The following is a 22,930-nucleotide window of genomic DNA, read 5'->3' as shown; positions in this document are numbered from 1 at the left end:
TTTATTTTAAAAAAATACAAAATGTTAATTTGAAAAATGCAGACTATATGGGGCTTCTGAAGAAATATCAATAAAAAAGTGGCAATCCCACACCAATTTTATGTTTTCATACATTCTCTGAATGTTGTTACTTCAGGATATTGTAATTGAAAAGGTAATATAAGACTAGTTTATATATAATTATTTGTTCAGAATTATTATTGTAAGCATACTTTTTGTTTTTTTTTTTTTTGAGATGGAATCTCACACTGTTGCCCAGGGTGGAGTGCAGTGGCATATCTCAACTCATTGCAATTTCTGCCTCCTGGTCTTAAGCGATTCTCCTGCCCCAGCTTCCCTAGTAGCTGGGATTACAGGCGTACACCACCATGCTTGGCTAATTTTTGTATTTTTTATTAGAGATGGGGCTTCTCCATGTTGGCCAGGCTGGTCTCAAACTCCTGACCTCAAGTGATCCACCTGCCTTGGCCTCCTAAAGTTCTGGGATTACAGGCATGAGCCACCATGCCTGGCCTATTGTGAGCATATATTAATTTTATATTTTAAAATACACTATTAGTTTATAAAATTAGCTAACCAGAATTGCATATTTACTTTCCTTTCCCTACCTCTCCTTTTTCCTATAATTTATTTTTAATAACAAAATAAAATTATGTATAACAAGAACAAATGAGAATACAAATGTCCATCAAACAAGATTGGTTAAATACATTATAGAAAAATATATGATGGAATATACTTTGCTATTTAAAAAAAAAGCTGTATTTATGTGTTGATGAGAAAATGTCATGTTAATTTAAAAAATAAAGTGCGAAAGAGTACATATCATTCGAGTTGTAGAGCTACCACAATAAATAAATATTTAGGCTTGTGCATATAAAACATAATTTTAAAATATGCTTCTCTATCTGTCTATATGTTTTTTGGAAAGATTCTTAAGAAATTGTCTGTCATAGTTCAATAGTGAAACTGAGGATACACTTTCTGTAATGTTTGTTTTTTTCCCATATTAAATGTAAGAAAATCAAGTATAATCATCCCACCAATGTAAAAACTACATTTGGTTATTACTAGTCAAATTAAAGCAACTGTAAAATAGGAATTTTTACCTGTCTCTAAGCGTTTTATAAAAATGTATTTTGAGCTATGTGTTAGATAATAATTTAAAATATTACATAAAACTGTCATTAATTTAAACAGGTTATTAAGATATTAAGTTGTATGTTAATAATTTTCTTAGCTGGATAGAAATAAGAAGCTTTTATTTTATATTTTGTAGTCAAATTTTTAAACGACTTTGAAGACCCCAAATCCCCTCTTCATGCTTACTATCTTATTTGCTCCAATCGTTTTTTTTTTTTTTTTTTTTTTGAGACAGAGAATCACCGTGTCACCCAGGCTGGAGTGCAGTAGCATGAGCTCGGCTCACTGCAACCTCTGCCTCTCTGGGTTCAAGCGATTCTCCTGCCTCAGCCTGCCACATAGCGGGGACTACAGGTGTGTGCCACCACATCTGTCTAATTTTTGTATTTTTAGTAGAGGCACTGTTTTGCCATGTTGGCCGGGCTCGTCTCGAACTCCTGACCTCAGGTAATCTACCCACCTTGGCCTCCCAAAGTATTGGGATCACAGGCAAGAGCCACTGCACTGGGCCCAAAATTACTCCTTTCTTTATTTAAAAAAAAAAAAAATACAAAATGTTAATTTGAAAAATGCAGACCAAGTGGGGCTTCTGAAGAAATACCAATAAAAAAGTGGCAATCCCACACCGATTTTATGTTTTCATACATTCTCTTAAACTTGTAATGTATATGTCTGATTTGTCCCCATTAGATTACTCTTTTACTATTTTGCAAGATTCTTTTTAAATTATGAATCTATCTATATAACTTTCCTTTTGTCTTACTGAATATGGTTTCAGAAGAATTACAATACATTAAAACAATACTTAAGAGTATCTGAATTTTGTGACTGACGGCTTCATTTTTAGAGCTTATAGAAAAATCTAAAATTAAATAGGATTTTAAAAATTAGTAAGGAATCACAGTTTTTAGAAGGCAAAATGATTAAGTAATGATGTCTGACCGTATGAAAACTATCTAAATGATCTTCATTGTGTTCAGGAATCTTGTTTTACAAATCACTTAAACTTTTTATTTGTAATTGTAGTACTTGGAAGAGCCTTCACATTTTAACATTATGACTATACACACCCTAAATTCTGCATCTTGGGTGCTTTAATTGCTCATGAGAGTCAACCAAGTCCAGTAATCAACAGAGGATTTGAAACTCCTTATTTTGCTGAACTGTATCAACCACAGGGTTTCAGAGAGGTAAGTCAAAGGAGATGTAAAACAATTACTTAAAGAATAGTTCTTTGGGGAGTTTGCCCTTGCTTTCATATCACATAAATCGTTTTTGTTTCATCAGTGCTCATACTTCCTTATTTTCATTTACAGTTCCAGTAGAAAGTACATACATTATGTCAAAACACCATCTTGCATACATCAATGTACTAGTTTCAATAAAATCCATAAATGAAGTTGCCTTTCACACGTACACCATGTGTACAAATTTCCATTCTATTAGAAAAGTCACAAGACTCTCTAGAGCTCCTTTTATTATCCTTGGCCACAGTTTAGAACTCAATACTTTGACCCTTTAAGAGGGTATATGTAGATTTGTGATAAGGAAGGTGGAGAGAGAAGTTATTTCTATAGAATTCAAAATCAGTTTAGAAAATATATCTAATTCACAGTAACCAAAAAAAGCATACCATTCCTTTCACCAGTGGTAAGAAATTTGGCTTTGTTGCTCTTTGGAATAAAATGCTTAGGAATTAGTGAAGTAGTTTATATTTATAATGGTTATAAAAGTGAATATGACAAAACATAGGAGTCTTATTAAATTATTGAAAGAATCTGCAATTTTTACCTTTAAAATATATGTAAAAACCCATGTGTATTCACTGTTAATCATATATAACACTATCTGGATTCTAACTTATTGATAATGCACTATTGCAGTCACTCCTCTTATTTCATGCTTCGGTTTTGGTATTGGATTGAGAAATATAAACCAAAATCTAGGAAACAAAGGTACTAATTCAGAGTAATCTTAAGTTTTCTCATTAGTTTTCCATAGTCAGGGACTACTTACTTCAGAGTATTTCTTACTAAAACTTAATTTGTTATCACTGGAGTGAGTGTGTGTGTGTGTGTGTGTTTAAGATGAAAAAGTTATCTTTTTAAGGTGTTTTTCAGAATAACATGATACCCAAACAGACAAAAACAGACATGTTCTTAACACAATGCACTGTAATGTTACACTTTCTTAAAATGTACTTTTTTTAAGTCAAATTGTAATTACCAGGGATATTTGTAAATTAGAAAGAAAAAAAAACCAGTTACTTATCTAAATGCACGTATTTTTATCTTACTTTGTTGAAACTTCCTGTCAAACACCAAGAGAATGTGTGTTGAATAACCATGATCTAATTATAAGAACGCAATTTAGGCAGGGCGTGGTGGCTCACGCTTGTAATCCCAGCATTTTGGGAGGCAGAGGCGGGCGGATCACGAGGTCAGGAGATCGAGACCATCCTGGCTAACACGGTGAAACCCCGTCTCTACTAAAAATACAAAAACTTAACTGGGCGTAGTTCCAGCTACGCCCTAGGCTGAGGCAGGAGAATGACGTGAACCCGGGAGGTGGAGCTGGCAATGAGCCGAGATCGCGCCACTGCACTCCAGCCTGGGCGACAGAGTGAGATTCCGTCTCAAAAAAAAAAAAAAAAGCAACGCAATTCTGTGCAGAATAATACAATACAAGAAACTATCTAGAGATTTAAACAGGAAATGGTAAATCCTTGCAGGAAATTGTCTCAGGAACAAAACAAAAACACCTTAGCCCAGTTCCTGTTACAGTATAAGAAACTATTTTTAAGTCTGGGCTTGGAAACCTGTTTTTTTCAGGACTTGTATCCATTGTATTTAATTGGCCCGCTGAACTTGCCCTTCCTTCCCAAGTCCACTGCTTCTGTCTTACATCCTTATTATCTTATAAGTAAATTGATCAAAAGCCTAATTCGTTTTTATGCTTCTAGCATTTTTCTTGTCCTCGCCAAATAAATGTCTGCAGTTACAAGATTTCTTATTAAATTCAGACATCTAACTGTGCTTCCTACAGCATAAACTGAATTCCCTTCTCAACCACATCCCAAGTTATTTTCCAACCTTGTATTTCAGTGTTCCACAACAGGCTCCATTATTCCATATGTTTACTGTGCACTTCATCATTTCCTTGACCTGGTACCTTCTAATAATGCAAGAGCATTTCTTTCTGTTTGGTTTTCTTATTCTCTTTCTTTTATCCCTCTGGCAATTGCTCTTCTGTTTTTTTTGGTTTTTTTTTTTTTTTTTTTTTTTGAGACGGAGTCTCACTCTGTCGCCCAGGTTGGAGTGCAGTGGCCGGATCTCAGCTCACTGCAAGCTCCGCCTCCCGGTTTTATGCCATTTTCCTGCCTCAGCCTCCCGAGTAGCTGGGACTACAGGCGCCCGCCACCTCGCCCGGGTAGTTTTTTGTATTTTTTAGTAGAGACGGGGTGTCAGCCAGGATGGTCTTGATCTCCTGACCTCGTGATCCGCCCGTCTCGGCCTCCCAAAGTGCTGGGATTACAAGCTATTCTGTTTTTAAAGTTCAGTTCAAATGTTTGGTCCACTTTCCACGTGCCTTTGTGAACCTGAGTGACAAATTATACACCTCTGACAATATATTCCCCTATTAGGCCGCTGGTGAATTGTATATGCCTCTGTTTGTACCATAAAGCCTATGCATTTTTTAAAGTTAGTGGTCAGCTCTTCATTTTTGAAGCTACAGTATCTGACACTCAGTACACTTCCAGTAAAAAAACATAATTTCTCATCTGTGGTTCATCTTCTTTACATACTTATATGTGTGCATGAGTGAATTTGGCCTTTTGGTCATTTGTCACTTTTAAGCAAGAGTTTATATTTTAATGCTTTTTTTCTGAACTTGTATTAATAAAAGGGAAATGTTGGCTTAATTCATTAAAACAGCATCTGTGACTTTGTGGGGAAGCATTAAGGCATTTTATCTCAGCCAGCCTCCTTTCTCACTAGTAGGCCTCTTGGCTACAGATGGGACTTAATTGCTCCTTAAATATATCTAACATTTATGCTTACATAATATTGCCCACTAGCCATTCAGTACTTCTGTTGTAGTTTCCTTACACAAAACCCATTAATTTTACTATGAATTCTTATTACTTTTTAGTTCTAAAAATAAAAAAAAATAGTAGTTTGTTCATGAGCAGACATACATAAGTGCCAGGTTCAACAATTTGCTTTTCCAAAAAAGATGAATTAAAATCATATCATATGTAAATAAACTTCAAGTCTGTAAATACAGTAACCATTAAAAAATAATGGAAACATATATCCATTTGGAGATTTTACTGAAGCTTATTCTTGTCTAGGGAAAATGTTTAGTTATATGTGTTCCACTGTGCCAAGGACAAACTGATCCTTTCCAGTCACTTACCCTCTGACAGCATGAATAAGTCTCAATGATGGATAGGCAGTTCGCACTTTCAGTTTATTCTTTAGGATTAATGCATTAACCCACTCCACGTGCTTCTCTCCTCCTTTGACCATGAAAGCAGGAATCCAAAGGACACTGTCATTCAGCATGGAAAGTCTATGCACAAATTTTTCTCTGTCACTCTCATTCCGAAAGCCTCCAAATGCTCTTTGTACAACTGATGGATTCATGGTAATAAAATCTGATTTAGTTCCCACATCTGCAGCAAATTCCACCACAGGAGCTAGATTACACCTGAAGAGGAAAAAATTAATGGGACAAATGAAAAAAAAGAAATATTCACTGGTAAAATGATGTTCTTGAAAAGAAGAATGGGAAATGAGCATTTTTTTAACCATGTGAAAAGAAAACCAAAAGATCATCTACTTGGTAAGACTGCATTTTCAATAAGTCTCCACACGTGTAGGAACACTGCTTGCAATAAAAAAGTGCACTCCCAGTACAGGGCTCAAAATGCCACTTGTGTGAATTCAACCTGTTGTCTAAGAATACCCTTTGCTATTATCTTCATAAAACTACACAATTTGAACTTGTAATCAGAGAATTTATGACGGTAAATTCACAAGGGTTCCTTGGCCATTCAGTAGGCAATTTAAACCACATGCTGCTCTACAAGTAAATAAAACACATTGGACTTGACATTCTAATCTGCACCACTTGTAAAACTTAAGTCATTTCAACAACTTTGTAAGTCTAAGGAGATAAAGTTGACTTTACTTATACTCTGAGGTTAGGGGAAAAGTACAATTCCTTATAGTGTCTTACACAAACATATTTACAATTGTTTTCTATAGGTCTAAATGGGGAAGAAAAATAAGAAGAGTGGAGATATCATATTTAATGTGACTTTCTGGAGTTTTAGGTAACACAGAAAAACTCTTACTATAAGATCAAATATCAGCCTTCCTATTATTTTAGGACCTCCTCAAAATATCTGTTTTCCCTTTTTGGACGTATGCATCCCTGGGGAATGCATATGTAGGGAAAGAACAGAATATGTTGTACTGCTTTCTCCACTAGAGCCATAAGGTTTTGAAAAGAGCTTGGGCCTGATGTTATTCATATAACCTGATTCTATTCTTATATTAGAAGAAAGCTTTGAAAAGCACCTTGAATATGGCCTTTAACCAATTTCTGTTGCTTCTTTGATCGGTCACATAGACTTTTTTATACTTGATTTTAAAAATAACTTCATTAAAAAATTATTTTAACTTGCTTTTAAAAAGGTAGGTTTTAGTTGACAAAAGAAAAACTAGATTTTGATAAACAAGAGTTTACCGTATTGGGAAAAAGTTGTTTGAATCAATTCAATCAAACCTTTCATGAAAATATGAAACTATTTTTAATACTTTTATCAGCCTTTCAAGGGACATGATTTTCTTTTTCTGCATTTTTGAGTGTTTGGTCACATTATGAAAGTTCCTTACATTTCTTTTCCTTGTGTACTTTGTCACATTAATTGAATTATTAAACATTTTAATTAAAAAGTCAAATATGTGTTCTGATATTAAAAATACTGTCTTATATATCGTTCCTTATCTCTCTTAATTAACATATCTTATTACTTCCTAGATCTCTGACAATATTTAGCTATAACAACAAATATATTTCATCTCAAATTCTATGTTATTTAGAGTTAGCTACTGAGGGAAAAATATTAACACAATAATATTATTTAGAAAGTATAGGTTAAAGATTATTATCTTTTCAGTTTAGGTATCTTTAATTACATTCACTATATTATATGACAGAGTACATATTCGTTTCTATTCATGATTCATACCATTAATTGTGATTAGATATTATTCATTCTCATTATGGTAAGAACATTACAAACAGGACTACCTAGAAAAGATTTTCTGATGTGAATACTTGTCAAAGTGAACACCTTCTTGTGGAACTCAAGGAAGATCAAGGACTTGATTATTTTAAAATCCTAAAATGTGCTCTACACAAATATTAAAAGTATCTAAAATCTTAATGAAGCTAGTTATAACACGAATTTGGAAACTGTGGGGAAATTATATTCTGGACATCATTATTACTGACACTTGTTTAGGTAAAATAGTGAGAATACTTGTAACATTACAATGAACATGTTCCTGTTGGGGAAATGGCTTTGGATATTTTTTCCACTATAACAAACCCTCAGTAATTGTTTTCAGAGGATTCCAATTGTAGAAAAATCAGTATTTATACTTTATTTTCACTATAATAGTAAAACTAGCAAAAATCAATCCAATTAAATAGAATAAAAATGATATATTCTGCTGAATTATTCCTTCAGGAAAAAATCACTCAATTACTCTATACTTTTTCTTGTCATATATTTAAACATCCCACCCCCTATTCATATTTTCCAATACCCACTCTTGATTTTCTGGCCATGAATTTCTCAAGAGGTGGTAAGATGCTGATGAATTAAAGCTGAAGGGTGAAAGATAAATGCTTTTCACTTTGAAAGCAAAAAGAAGCTAATGGAATAAGAATATTTATGGAGAATAGGATTGGTTTAGGAAACAAACCAACATATTTGATTTAATTAATGAATTCTAAATGAATATGGTGCTAACTAAAAGAGCAACTGGAGATCAAAGAGTAACAAATCCATGTACAGAGTCTTGAGGATCTGAGCAGCACCACATCAGACTTTGTCAGGGATAGTAACTGAGGTACAGAAAATAACAAGACAGAAGACACTTCATAAAATATAACCATTTCTGGATTTAGGAATCCAGCTTGTTCATTTTCCTGGGGAAGAATCCATTTTCCCTGGAAAGTAGAGTAATACAATGTTCCATGTTGCTGGTAAATTAAAAACTCTGTGGTTGAGTCAGAGTTTTAGTCATAGAATTAGCTGAATGCCACATATTTAAAAGAAGGCATTAAAAAATCAAAAATAACCAAATAGCTGTGATGCACTTCAGCAATTCGGTAGACTTGTTTTGAGCATCCAAACACTACTAGCAGAAAAACTGCTGACTGAGCAGGATTATGAATATATTTGGAATCACAAAATTTTCATTTTTCTTTTTAAAAAATTCATTAGAGGCTATAATATTCAAAATTAGCCAGAATGTGTCTCATTTATGAGTAATACATGATACTCATGTTACTCCTAATCTCATAAAACAGAAGAGTGGCCAATTTTAAAATGGTGGATTTTGGTGAGTCAAAATTGTTGAGTGCATATAAACATTTAATAGAGTCAAACAATATTCTCTTTACCCAAATTAAATTTTTGTGCACATTTTATATTTGACATGTTGAAAACATATACACAGAATTAGCTGTATTAACAATACTCTTTATTTACTCTAAACTTTCCAGTTCTCAATTTATTTGTGTTTATTCTCCAATATTGATTAAACACCTACAGGAATGCAGCTAACTCCACTGTATTCTAGGCCTCTGAATTTTCTTCCATGATGACTTCTCATCCCTATATGCAGAATTGAAGTTACTTTCATGTTAATTTAAAAGTTATATAAAATATTTATTTTAGGATTCAAAGGGAATAAATGTTTATTTCATATATGAGCACCTCAAGATTATAGAATTCCCTAGCAAAAAATCTCTCTTGGATTGGCCATTATTCTCTGCAGTTCCCTTAAATGATAGTTCAGTAATATATGCAACTGGGAGATCCCACTTTGATTTATTCAACAGGCATTTATTGAGAGTTTGTTTTGCAAACAGTACTCTAGAAGCTCAGAAATCTTTTTCTAGCTATTTAGTTATTTATGTTATTTAATAATGACATAATCTATCCAAAATATATTCTTCACAGATATTATTAGTAGTTTTAATAAGTTAATGCTCATTAATTAGCAAAATATTTTTAAATTCTACAACGTGTTTTATGTATCTGTGCTAGGTATAGAACTCATCATTCAAAACTGGAGTAAATATGGTGTAAAACATGGTGTTCTGTGATAATTGGAGGTTGTCGCTTACATCCTTTCACACAAAACAGATTAAAAAGAAAACAATTCTAGGTGTATTACAGACCAAATTTTCCCCACCTTTTAAAATATTCAGACAAATTACAAATACATAATTATCATCCTTTGTCTTTTTTGGCCAGTCCCACTGTATTGCTTCCTGTGCTAACTGACATCCCTCAGCCAAAGCATTATTACCTATGGAAACACCTTTGTCAATCCACTGTGAAATAGGAACCAATGTCTTCTCTTTTCTCCTCCTAGAGAAAGCTTGTTGATCCTGTTTGCTCCCATCTTGCTTCTCAGCTTGAGGAGCAAATGGAGCAACAACAACAAAAATCTGTTAGCTATCTTTTCTTAGACTTTCTGATTACTTTATCAAAATTCCTAGGGAAAGTTGGCACATGTGACCTATCAGTCTCTTTGACTTTCCTGTCATGAAGGTTGTGGGCTCCACATAGACTTCAAACCATTCATTTTGCTTTGAGGTAAAAAGTAGTATTAACTTCATTTTTAGATGAGAAACTAAGGCTAAAGTGGTTGAGAAACATGTCCAAGGGCATATAGGTTATAAAGGAAAAAGCACCATCTAGTTTGTAATCAATCCAGGACAGGGGTTTTAACTGACATTATTGTACATATGATTTCTTTCAGAAATATGATAAATGTCTATAAATTAATCCTTCACACAAACCTTCCTGTAGAAGAAAGAATGTTTTATCATTTAGCCCTAGCTTTATAGCTCAGATTCCTAGGACTCCGGTATATTATTCAAGGCCATTCAACCATGACCTTTCCCAAATTTTGAGCAGTTATTAAACAAAAGGTTTTAAACATCTAAAACATAAGCATAATATCTATACCTCAGATCTCTTGATAGACAAGATTTCAAAATGTTACTAGAAAGTATTAAATAACTAATTGATAAGACTTTTGAAATACTAACCATAGGATTAAAAGTTGACTTTCCTGTGGTATACCATAATGTAGTAAGCAAAATATAAGAAATAAAGTTGAAATATCACCTTGAACATTTGCATTTCAGTATGCTGAATAGGCACACAAAATACACACATATACACACACACCACATTTTAAGCTTTTGACAATGCCAATTGATGAAATTCTTAACTTGATAGAAATACAAACAATACACATCATGAAAATAATGAAATGACTAAACAGAAGAGGAAATTTTTCACAAACCCAGATTCGTTAACATTACTGGCAAGGGTGGGAAGAACAGTGTCATAATTTCTAGAGAAATTTACAGAATGAAAATATAATCAAATTCCTTCTACCAAACAAAGATCTGAACACCAAGAAATATGTTAGACTGTGTCATTCCCACATTTCTGTGAAAACAAAAATGAAAACATCAGTCAAATTTGCTATAACTGCACAGATATTACAGAATAGCTTAGATTTTGGAGGGGACAGAAAAGGGAACAATGCCAAGGAAAAATATATAGTTTAATTTAAATAAAAATGTTAAATATATACCTCATATTTATCCAAATTTGGCTTAAACTTTGAGAAATAAAAGATACTTAGCTTCATTTCTATTCTTAGCTATCTGGTCATCAATAACCATGTAGGCAATGGAGACCTAAAATGTGGGCAATGGAGTTCACATCAAACAAGTTACTTAACTTCTCTAAGCTTATAGCTCTTTTTTTTCACTTTTTCCTTTATTCAAGTATAAGTGACAAATAAAAATATTTCAGAGATTCAAATTTTTCTATAAATCAGGTTAACTGATTTATAGAAAACTGTAACTGTACTGGGAAAATTAAATTAAACAAAATATTTGAAATTCTTCTCAAAATTCCCTTGCCCTGAATGGATAGAACATACTCTTTCTTTTTGCAATGTATTATGATCATAAATCTTTGGAAATGCACGCAGGTAAGTTAAAGGCATGTCAAATAAGATCTTTCTGAGCAACAGCATAAGGAAGCCCAGACTTCATTTATAACACATTTAGTAAGCCATTTTGACTGAAATTTACTTTTGATCCCCTGGGAATTGAGACTTGAATTACTGATGGGGCCAGACTGCAAACATTTTAAATATTAGATGAAACAAATTTGACTCCATAGGGAGTGTGGAAACTTTAAAACCCATAGACATGGTCAATTGTACTTAAAAAGAGGAATATGACTCAAGTGTTCAGGAGAATAAGGCCTCCCAGTTAGAATTCTTTTTTTCTTTTTTATTATACTTTAAGTTCTAGGGTACATGTGCATAACGTGCAGGTTTGTTACATATGTATACTTGTGCCATGTTGGTGTGCTGCACCCATCAACTCGTCATTTACATCAGGTATAACTCCCAATGCAATCCCTCCCTCCTCTCCCCTCCCCGTGATAGGCCCCAGTGTGTGATGTTCCCCTTCCCGAGTCCAAGTGATCTCATTGTTCAGTTCCCACCTATGAGTGAGAACATGCGGTGTTTGCTTTTCTGTTCTTGTGATAGTTTGCTGAGAATGATGGTTTCCAGCTGCATCCATGTCCCTACAAAGGACACAAACTCATCCTTTTTTATGGCTGCATAGTATTCCATGGTGTATATGTGCCACATGTTCTTAATCCAGTCTGTCACTGATGGACATTTGGGTTGATTCCAAGTCTTTGCTATTGTGAATAGTGCCGCAATAAACATACGTGTGCATGTGTCTTTATAGCAGCATGATTTATAATCCCAGTTAGAATTTCATAGTAGCATAATTCACATAGAAGGTAATAAAAATCTTTTATTATTGCTCTAAGAAGAATACTTACGTTTTACAATATTTATTTATTTATTTATTTTGAGATGGAGCCTCCCACTGTCACCCCGGTTGGAGTGCAGTGGCGCAATATTGGCTCAGGGCAACCTCTGCCTCCCAGGTTCAAGCAATTCTCCTGCTTCAGCCACCCAAGTATTACAGGTGCCCGCCACCACACCCAGCTATGTTTTTTTATTTTATTTTTTATTTTTAGTAGAGACGGGATTTCACTATGTTGGTCATGCTGGTCTTAAACTCCTGACCTCAGGTGATCCGCCCACCTCTGCCTCCCAAGTAGTTGGGATTACAGGCATGAGCTACCCCACCTGGCTGAATATCTAGCTTGTATTGAACATTTGTGATGTGCCAGGAAGCATTCTCTGTGCTTTGCATGTAATGTATGTGACTCTCACAATAAACCAATGAGATAGTCACTATTGCTGTTTTCCAATGATGAGGAAACTGAGTTGCAAGAAATATGTCCAAGATTACATAGTTTGTAAGTAGTGGAGGCAGATTTTAAGTTCATGCTCTTAAATATTGTGTACTATTTAATCCCCAAGAATGGAAAGGAAGCAAAAAATAAATACAAAGAACTTGGTCACAAGTTCAGTTGTATATGTGAAGGTGATATGGCTATGACTTCCATCACCTTGTTGAACCTTATGTTGGGTCTGAAAGTCTGATTGGCTAAAGTAAAGGTTTCATCTTTCCTCAGTCTTCTGTAAACACTCCTACCCAAAGGTAGGGTCTTGGGTGGGAGAGGGGATGACAATCCCAGGGTGCAGAAAGTCACGGCCTGGTAGGAATATACAGAAGGTTGTGATCCTCTGAAAAGCCACCAAAGAAAACAGACATAGGAAAGAATGTGAAGGAAAATAAAATGTTGATTCTGAGATTTCCTACTATGTAAGTGTGGAAAAAAGGTTAGGTAATTAATAGTAGATGTGCACACACTAAAGGAGGGAGGGAAGAAGGAAGCAAGGAAGAAAGAAGAAAAATGACCCACTTCTGAGATGCCATTTAAAAGTACAGTACTAAAATTCAGAACACATGAATTCAAATCAAGACTCTTTACAATAAAACCAGTGGCTTGTATTCTCTTTCCGAAACTAAAAAGTGGTTCTATGTGAAAATGAGAAGTAAAAACCACTCATTGGGTTTAATTTTAAAATAAATATATTGAAATGTGTAAATTTTTATCTTCTTTCTTCAAGAGATTTACATCTTATAAGAAATATGCCCAGTATGAAAAACTACACCTAAACAAATGCTATTGTTGAAAGAAAAAAATCTTTCGCACTGGAACTCAAGTCTCAAAATAAATAATAAGAGGATACTGGAAGCATTATCTCAAAATATTATGAGATCGCTAAAATGCTATTAGTATCTTTGATTTATTTAAACGTAATATAAAATCACAATTATCTTCTCTGATGTAAAGCAATGGATTAAACTAAGACCTAAAATTAGAGAGTTATCCCAGGACTTCAGCTAAGGACAAACGGCAAGGACAGCTCTCTCTTACACTGTCTTTATTAACTTCAGCATACCAACAGAAAAGAATCTGTAAAATCAGGAAAGGTGCTTGTAGTCAGAGTGCTTCCTTGTGAATCCACATTTTAAATCAAACTACTACTTCTTGTCGAAGTAATTTAAATATGACATATTAATTTCACCATTTATCACAGACCATTAAGAATCAGCATGTGATTGTTTTCTTTTTTTCATGAAAGTGAATATGAATGTATTTATGGTAGTCGACTAAAATATATTTGAATCATAAATACGTTTCTTAAAATTGCACATAGAATTAATACTAGGTATACCCTCAAGATTCTGCCTTTGTAATTAAAAAGAGGTGTAATTTTTATTTGCCTGAAGGAATGCAGGGAAAAACTATGAGTTGTTGAAAGATTCCCTGTGTATTAAGAAATAAAATTTTGAGAAAAGTTTGTAATTAGGATATTTAAAATTAGGGATTGGGGAACCAAGTGAGAATTCTCAAGATACATGTATCATGACACATTCTTGCCAAAATAATCAAGAAAACTACTCCATTGGTCTGTGGTTGCAGCAGTTACTACTGTTTAACAAAAGAACTGATTCAGCATAGTACTTAAGTCCTTTAAAATTATGTTGCACACTTAAAAGAAGGAAGCAACGTTTGCTATGGTTGATATTGTAATCACCTATGATAGAAAACTAAGGTAGAAAACCTATAGTTTTTCCCTTCACAATTCATGCTGTTGATAAAGTATGTACAATGGGTACATTAAAGGGGTTGTAGGAAAAATATCTAACTCTTAGTGATTATACCATCAAATTGCCACAGAAATGTCACTTTGACATTTAACTTTCTTGTTTAAATAAACAAAAAACCTTAATAACATATTCACTTGTCATTCTTATAAATATCTTTTTGAAAGTATAACCCAAGGTTGAAAATTATTTTTAACTTATTATATATTATTTATTCAACACTGAGTCCCAAAAAGACAGTTGGTTTGATGCTCAAAATGTGTGGGCATTCTAATACCAATAAAGCATTGGGAAAAATACCATGAGTGTATAAAAATGAATGTTTCAATTTCTGGTATCATAAGGTATGCCAAGACAATTTCACATTTATTACACCATACTTATTCTAAGGGGATCATTCTCAAGCTCTGTTTTAACAGGTTTGCCATGAATCATCAGAGGGCTATCAGTGGAAGTAGGGTTTGACTTAGCTGTAATGCCTGATCCCCATAATGTTCTTATCCTCTGTATCTGATTCATTACAAAGCCCTAAAAATTCCTCTCAGAATTTCCCCTGAATATATTTCCTCTTCTATGTTCTTACTGATACATTCTCAGCTGAGGCACCACCATGTTTCTTTGAACTAGTATTGTAGTAATGTCCTTATTATTTTTCAAACAGTTAACTAGATTCATTGGTAGATGATGAATTAATTGTGTGTTCATTGATTGCTAATTTTGAAAGAGTAAAAAAGGATAGAATGGATTATAACAGAAAATGACAGTGTTCCTTGAACATCACTTTAAGAAAATTTGTTGAAGACTTCCATATATGTGTGCATGGTTAGTAGCCATAGTCGGGAAAACAATACGAGGAGTAAATCATGATATAAAATCGATTCTATTACTAACCATCTTTGTGAAAAGATATTAAAAGACACTGCTCTAACCAGTTGCTTGCCACAAGGACTGTCAACTTTATCAATTCTCTGTTTCAGAGATAGTGTTTTGATGTTTACAATGTACATTTAATCATGTTATGAACCTAACCAAACATCTTCAGTAGTTTCAGTCAAGATTCCTAATTGGATCTTCCACAACTATTCCCTCCCCTACTCAGAATTTTTGTTTTATACATCCTATTGCCTATCTTAGATTCAAATATTATCAGACTCCCTATGTCTTTGTTTAATTGTATTCCTTTATTTATGTTGATGTCTCTGCCTGAAACTACCTCCCTCCCTAAGACACCCTAGCCCTAAGCCTGAAAAAGTCGTATTTGTTCTTAAAAACCAATGATTAATATCCATTTCAATGCTTTACCTAATTTCCCAGGCCAAATTGATTGTTTCCACTACTCTGGTGTAAAAGTACTTACCCTTATCTATATTCTACTGTATATTAAACTCTGACATATGTTGTTACTTGTCCAGGGATTGACATCTTTAATAAGTTAGTAAAGCTACACATAATAATAATGAGAACTTATGTCCTGCCTTTGCCTTATCATCAGTGGCTAGTTCTGTGAGTACCTTTAATAAAGCAATTTGGACATTGTTAGTGTAACAATTTATTTCCTTCATCAGAGTGTGATCATCTGAAAAGTCAAAACTTGCTCTTTATATTTGTATCTGAACTTTCTGATAAAGCACTGAATGAAGAAGTGGAGAACAATTATAAGGAAGGAGAAAGTTATAATTACACACAACTGGAAACAATAGGCACTGACAAGTATATCTGTGTTTGGCTTTGGACTACATTTATTTACCTATGTCTTATTTACAGATAAATATGATAGTTGAAAAATAACAAGTACTTTAAACCAAAAACTGTAGCTGTATTTTGAAAATCCGTGGAAGGATAGATCTACTGACCATTTGCTAATGTCCATTTCATGTCAAAGAGGAATGATAACGATAATATTTCACATTAATAGCAATCATACCATCGACACTAGGTGTTATCATCTTACTTTCTGCTACGATCTGAATGTCATCACTTTTTTCTTCCTCTAATATCTTCCTCATTTAGGGTGCCTTCTCTTTCATATACTTTTTTATCTGTTTATTATTATGGTCTTTCCAAGTGTTAATATGCTCATGTTTCTATACTTCTCAGTATTTTTCTCTTCTGTTTATAACAATGACAACAAAACTCAAACAAACAAACAAACAAACAAAAAAGCAAACCAACATAACAAGAAACTCCAACGGTCCCTCTTGGACTATAAGATTCCATGCAAATTCTTAACATGATGTAATGATCCTTCATCACTTAAAGTCAGCACGTCTTGGCATTTTCCCTTGAATGTTCATTATGAACCTAACAAGAGGGTGGTCTCAAATTCTGTCTTATCTTTTATTATTATTATTATATTTTAAGTTCTAGGGTAGACGTGCACAACATGCAGGTTTGTTACATATGTATACATGTGCCATGTTGGTGAGCTGTACCCATTAACTCGTCATTTACTTTAGGGATTTTTCCTAATGCTCTCCCTCCCCCTCCCACACCATGACTGGCCCTGGTGTGTGATGCTCCCTACCCTGTGTCCAAGTGTTCTCATTGTTCAATTCCCGCTTATGAGTGAGAACATGCAGTGTTTGGTTTTCTGTCCGTGTGATAGTTTGCTCAGAATGATGGTTTCCAGTTTCATCCATGTCCCTACAAAGGACATGAACTCATCCTATTTTATGACTGCGTAATATTCCATGGTGTATATGTGCCACATTTTCTTAATCCTGTCTATCATTGATGGACATTTGGGTTGGTTCCAAGTCTTTGCTATTGTGAATAGTCTTATCTTAAGATCATGGAAAGTATTTGTCTGTGTGCTTACAGGTCCCATTGCCTCAGATTCCTCTTCTTCACATTTTGAATAATCATTCAGATGTACAATGATTTAATTTTATTTATAAGGCTTTGGAAGACATCATTAACTTGATTTTTGGAAAAGCTGTTTTCAGTTTACATTTCCAAATGCATTTTACGGGAGTGCCAACATCAATGTAACTTTTCACTGACTAGTAAACATTTTAAAAATCTTTGTTAGACTTACACATATGAAAAATTGTTTACAATCTTTGCTTTAGAAAATGGGTGAAAATTTAAAACGTTTTAAAATTTTAGATAGTTTATGGTCATCATTTCCATTTTTTAAAATTTTTACTTGTAGATAAAATAATGTCTGTGTGAGGAGTAATATAATTAGAAATAAAGAGCTGTACCTCTCATCACAACTTATATTTCATATTTCATGTGTAGTTTTAAGTTAAATTTTAAACATCATAATTAGAACAACATATAAATCATATTTCTACATATAACACAAATTTTGCACTTAAAATCAATGAACAAAAATCACAATTTAGTTTTATACAAATTATAAAATTTCATAGATCAAAAACATGAACAAGTTATTAAGCAAAAGTACTGGAGAAAATGTGTGTAGCAAATATTAGATAAGCAATGTTACTATTCCTAAACTATAAGTGGTTTTTTTTTTAGTAATAATTTTTCAAAAAATCATTCTAGTGCCCTAGACTTGGCTCTGTATTATGGACTTAGTTGTTCGCTATTTGCTGTTTGAGTTAAGGAAATACATATCCTCTGTGAGATAGAAGGATAAAGCCTTAAGGCCTGATCTTAGTTATTTCTTGCCTTCTGCTAGCTTTTGAATGTGTTTGCTCTTGCTTCTCTAGTTCTTTTAATTGTGATGTTAGGGTGTCAGTTTTAGATCTTTCCAGCTTTCTCTTGTGGGCATTTAGTGCTATAAATTTCCCTCTACACACTGCTTTAAATGTGTCCCAGAGATTCTGGTATGTTGTGTCTTTGTTCTCATTGGTTTCAAAGAATATCTTTATTTCTGCCTTCATTTCGTTATGTACCCAGTAGTCATTCAGGAGCAGGTTGTTCAGTTTCCATGTAGTTGAGAGATTTTGATTGATTTTCTTAGTCCTGAGTTCTAGTTTGATTGCACTGTGGTCTGAGAGACAGTTTGTTATAATTTCTGCTCTTTTACATTTGCTGAGGAGTGCTTTACTTCCAGCCACATGGTCAATTTTAGAATAGGTGTGATGTGGTGCTGAGAAGAATGTATTTGGAGTGGAGAGTTCTGTAGATGTGTATTAGGTCCGCTTGGTGCAGAGTTGAGTTCAATTCCTGGATATCCTTGTTAACTTTCTGTCTCGTTGATCTGTCTAATGTTGACAGTGGGGTGTTGAAGTCTCCCATTATTATTGTGTGGGAGTCTAAGTCTCTTTGTAAGTCTCTAAGGACTTGCTTTATGGATCTGGGTGCTCCTGTATTGGGTGCATATATATTTAGGATAGTTAGCTCTTCCTGTTGAATTGATCCCTTTACCCTTATGTAATGGCCTTCTTTGTCTCTTTTGATCTTTGATGGTTTAAAGTCTGTTTTATCAGAGACTAGTATTGCAACTCCTCCTTTTTTTTTTTTTTTGTTCTCCATTTGCTTGGTAGATTTTCCTCCATCCCTTTATTTTGAGCCTATTTGTGTCTCTGCATGTGAGATGGGTCTCCTGAATACAGCAAATTGATGGGTCTTGACTCTTTATCCAATTTGCCAGTCTGTCTCTTTTAATTGGACCATTTAGTCCATTTACATTTAAGTTAAATATTGTTATGCGTGAACTTGATCCTGTCATTGTGATATTAGCTGGTTATTTTGCACATTAGTTGTTGCAGTTTCTTCCTAGCCTCGATGGTCTTTACATTTTGGCATGTTTTTGCAATGGCTGGGAAAATGTTGTTCCTTTCCATGTTTAGTGCTTCCTTCAGGATCTCTTGTAGGCCAGGCCTGGTGGTGACAAAATCTCTAAGCATTTGCTTGTCTGTAAAGAATTTTATTTCTCCTTCTAAGATCAGAGCAGAACTGAAGGAGATAGAGACACAAAAATCCCTCCAAAAAAATCAATGAATCCAGGAGCCGGTTTTTTGAAAAGATCAACAAAATTGATAGACCACTAGCAAGACTAATAAAGAAGAAAAGAGAGAAGAACCAAACAAATGCAATAAAAAATGGTAAAGGGGATATCACCACTGACCCCACAGAAATACAAACTACCATCAGAGAATACTATAAACACCTCTACGCAAATCAACTAGAAAACCTAGAAGAAATGGATAATTTCCTGGCCACTTTCACTCTCTGAAGACTAAACCAGGAAGAAGCTGAATCCCTGAATAGACCAATAGCAGGCTCTGAAATTGAGGCGATAATTAATAGCCTATCAACCAAAAAAAGTCCAGGACCAGATGGATTCACAGCCGAATTCTACTAAAGGTACAAGGAGGAGCTGGTATCCTTCCTTCTAAAACTATTCCAATCAATAGAAAAAGAGGGAATCCTCCCTAACTCATTTTATGAGGCCAACATCATCCTGATACCAAAGCCTGGCAGAGACACAACAAAAAAAGAGAATTTTAGACCAATATCCCTGATGAATATCGATGCAAAAATCCTCAATAAAATACTGGCAAACCAAATCCAGCAGCACATCAAAAAGCTTATCCATCATGATCAAGGGGGCTTCATCCCTGGGATGCAAGGCTGGTTCAACATACGCAAATCAATAAATGTAATCCAGCATATAAACAGAACCAAAGACAAAAACCACATGATTATCTCAATAGATGCAGAAAAGGTCTTTGACAAAATTCAACAGCCCTTCATGCTGAAAACTCTCAATAAATTCGGTATTGATGGAACATATCTCAAAATAATAAGAGCTATTTATGACAAACTCACAGCCAATATCATACTGAATGGGCAAAAACTGGAAAACTTCCCTTTGAAAACTGGCACAAGACAGGGATGCCCTCTCTCACCACTCCTATTCAACATAGTGTTGGAAGCTCTGGCTAGGGCAATCAGGCAAGAGAAAGAAATAATGGGTATTCAATTAGGAAAAAAAGAAATTAAATTCTCCCTGTTTGCAGATGATATAATTGTATATTCAGAAAACCCCATTGTCTCAGCCCAAAATCTCTTTAAGCCGATAAGCAACGCAACTTCAGCAAAGTCTTGGGATACAAAATCAATGTGTAAAAATAACAAGCATTCTTATACACCAGTAACAGACAAACAGAGAGCCAAATCATGAATGAACTTCCATTCACAATAGCTTCAAAGAGAATAAAATACCTAGGAATCCAACTTACAAGGGATGTAAAGGACCTCTTCAAGGAGAACTACAAACCACTGCTCAGTGAAATCAAAGAGGACACAAACAAATGGAAGAACATACCATGCTCATGGATAGGAAGAATCAATATCGTGAAAATGGCCATACTGCCCAAGGTAATTTATAGATTCAGTGTCATCCCCCTAAGCTACCAATGAGTTTCTTCACAAATTGGAAAAAACTGCTTTAAAGTTCATGTGGAACCAAAAAAGAGCCTACATTGCCAAGACAATCCTAAGCCAAAAGAACAAAGCTGGAGGCATCACGCTACCTGACTTCAAACTATACTACAAGGCTACAGTAACCAAAACAGCATGGTACTGGTACCAAAACAGACATATAGACCAATGTAACAGAACAGAGTCCTCAGAAATAATACCACACATCTACAGCCATCTGATCTTTGACTAACCTGAGAAAAACAAGAAATGGGGAAAGGATTCCCTATTTAATAAATGCTGCTGTGAAAATTGGCTAGCCATAAGTAGAAAGCTGAAACTGGATCCTTTCCTTACTCCTTATATGAAAATTAATTCAAGATGGATTAGAGACTTAAATGTTAGACCTACTACCATAAAAAAACCTAGAATAAAACCTAGGTAATACCATTCAGGACATAGGCATGGGCAAGGACTTCATGTCTAAAACACCAAAAGCAATGGCAACAAAAGCTAAAATTGACAAATGGGATCTAATTAAACTAAAGCACTTCTGCACAGCAAAAGAAACTACCATCAGAGTGAACAGGCAACCTACAGAATGGGAGAAAATGTTTGCAATCTACTCATCTGACAAAGGGCTAATATCCAGAACCTACAAAGAACTCAAAGAAATTTACCAGAAAAAAATAAAGAACCCCATCAAAAAGTGGGCAAAGGATATGAACAGACATTTCTCAAAAGAAGACATACCTACAGTCAACAGATACATAAAAAAGGTGCTTGTCATCACTGGCCATCAGAGAAATGCAAATCAAAACCACAATGAGATACCATTTCACACCAGTTAGAATGACAATCATTAAAAAGTCAGGAAACAACAGGTGCTGGAGAGGATGTGGAGAAATACGAACACTTTTACACTGTTGGTGGGATTGTAAGCTGGTTCAACCATTGTGGAAAACAGTATGGTGATTCCTCAAGGATCTAGAAGTAGAAATACCATATGACCCAGCCATCCCATTACTGGGTATATACCCAAAGGATTATAAATCATGCTGCTATAAAGACACATGCACACGTATGTTTATTGCAGCACTATTCACAATAGCAAAGACTTAGAATCATCCCAAATGTCCATCAGTGACAGACTGGATTAAGAAAATGTGGCACATATACACCATGGAATACTATGCAGCCATAAAAAAGGATGAGTTTGTGTCCCTTGTAGGGACATGGATGCAGCTGGAAACCATCATTCTCAGCAAACTATCAAAAGAACAGAAAACCAAACACCACATGTTCTCACTCATAGGTGGGAACTGAACAATGAGATTACCTGGACTCTGGAAGGGGAACATCACACACCAGGGCCTATTACGGGGAGGGGGAAGCGGGGAGGGATGGCACTGGGAGTTATATCTGATGTAAATGATGAATTGATGGGTGCTGACGAGTTGATGGGTGCAGCACACCAACATGGCACAAGTATACATATGTAACAAACCTGCACATTGTGCACATGTACCATAGAACTTGAAGTATAATAAAAAAAAAAAATTAAAAAAAGCCTTAAGGCCATTCATTGTGAACATGTAGAAAAAGAAAAGATATTTTTTCTGTTTCAGAAAGGTCTATTTTCTTGTAAAAGAGTTAGCATTCAAAGAAGGTCAAGAAGGTGATTTAAAGCTTGCTGTAAATTATCCACCAGTGGAGAATAAAGAATTGATTGAGGTATAAAAATGCATTGTACCAGGGAAAGTTTGTCTTCTTATTCATATCAGACAATGATAATTTGCATCTCTAGTTATCAGGCTTCCCTTTTAGCCACGGCTGTTAGAAAATGCAGTGCCAATTTTAAGTTTTACCTATGACAATGAACTCAAACAAGATGTCCTTTAGCATCACTCATTATCAGTTTCATTTTACAGTTTGTGCTTTTCTTTACTATGTTCTCATCTGATAAGTGAGAAAATCACTCTGCTGTTAA

At 34.5% G+C, this 22,930-nt stretch overlaps 1 protein-coding gene across 1 annotated transcript in view; it reads right to left on the bottom strand.

Moving 5' to 3' along the window:
- The window catches only part of ST8SIA4 (ST8 alpha-N-acetyl-neuraminide alpha-2,8-sialyltransferase 4), a 103,717-nt gene that overhangs the window by 45,433 nt on the left and 35,354 nt on the right, over positions 1-22,930 (bottom strand). Inside the window, 1 exon segment of the mRNA XM_033179027.1 lies at positions 5,563-5,856. Coding sequence (XP_033034918.1) covers positions 5,563-5,856 — 294 coding nt within the window.

The sequence above is a fragment of the Trachypithecus francoisi genome, unplaced genomic scaffold (assembly GCF_009764315.1).
Source record: "Trachypithecus francoisi isolate TF-2019V2 unplaced genomic scaffold, Tfra_2.0 Lachesis_group2, whole genome shotgun sequence".
In the NCBI taxonomy this organism is placed as follows: domain Eukaryota; kingdom Metazoa; phylum Chordata; class Mammalia; order Primates; family Cercopithecidae; genus Trachypithecus; species Trachypithecus francoisi.
Note: the sequence above shows the minus strand (reverse complement) of the source record. Positions and strands in the feature narration are given on the sequence as shown.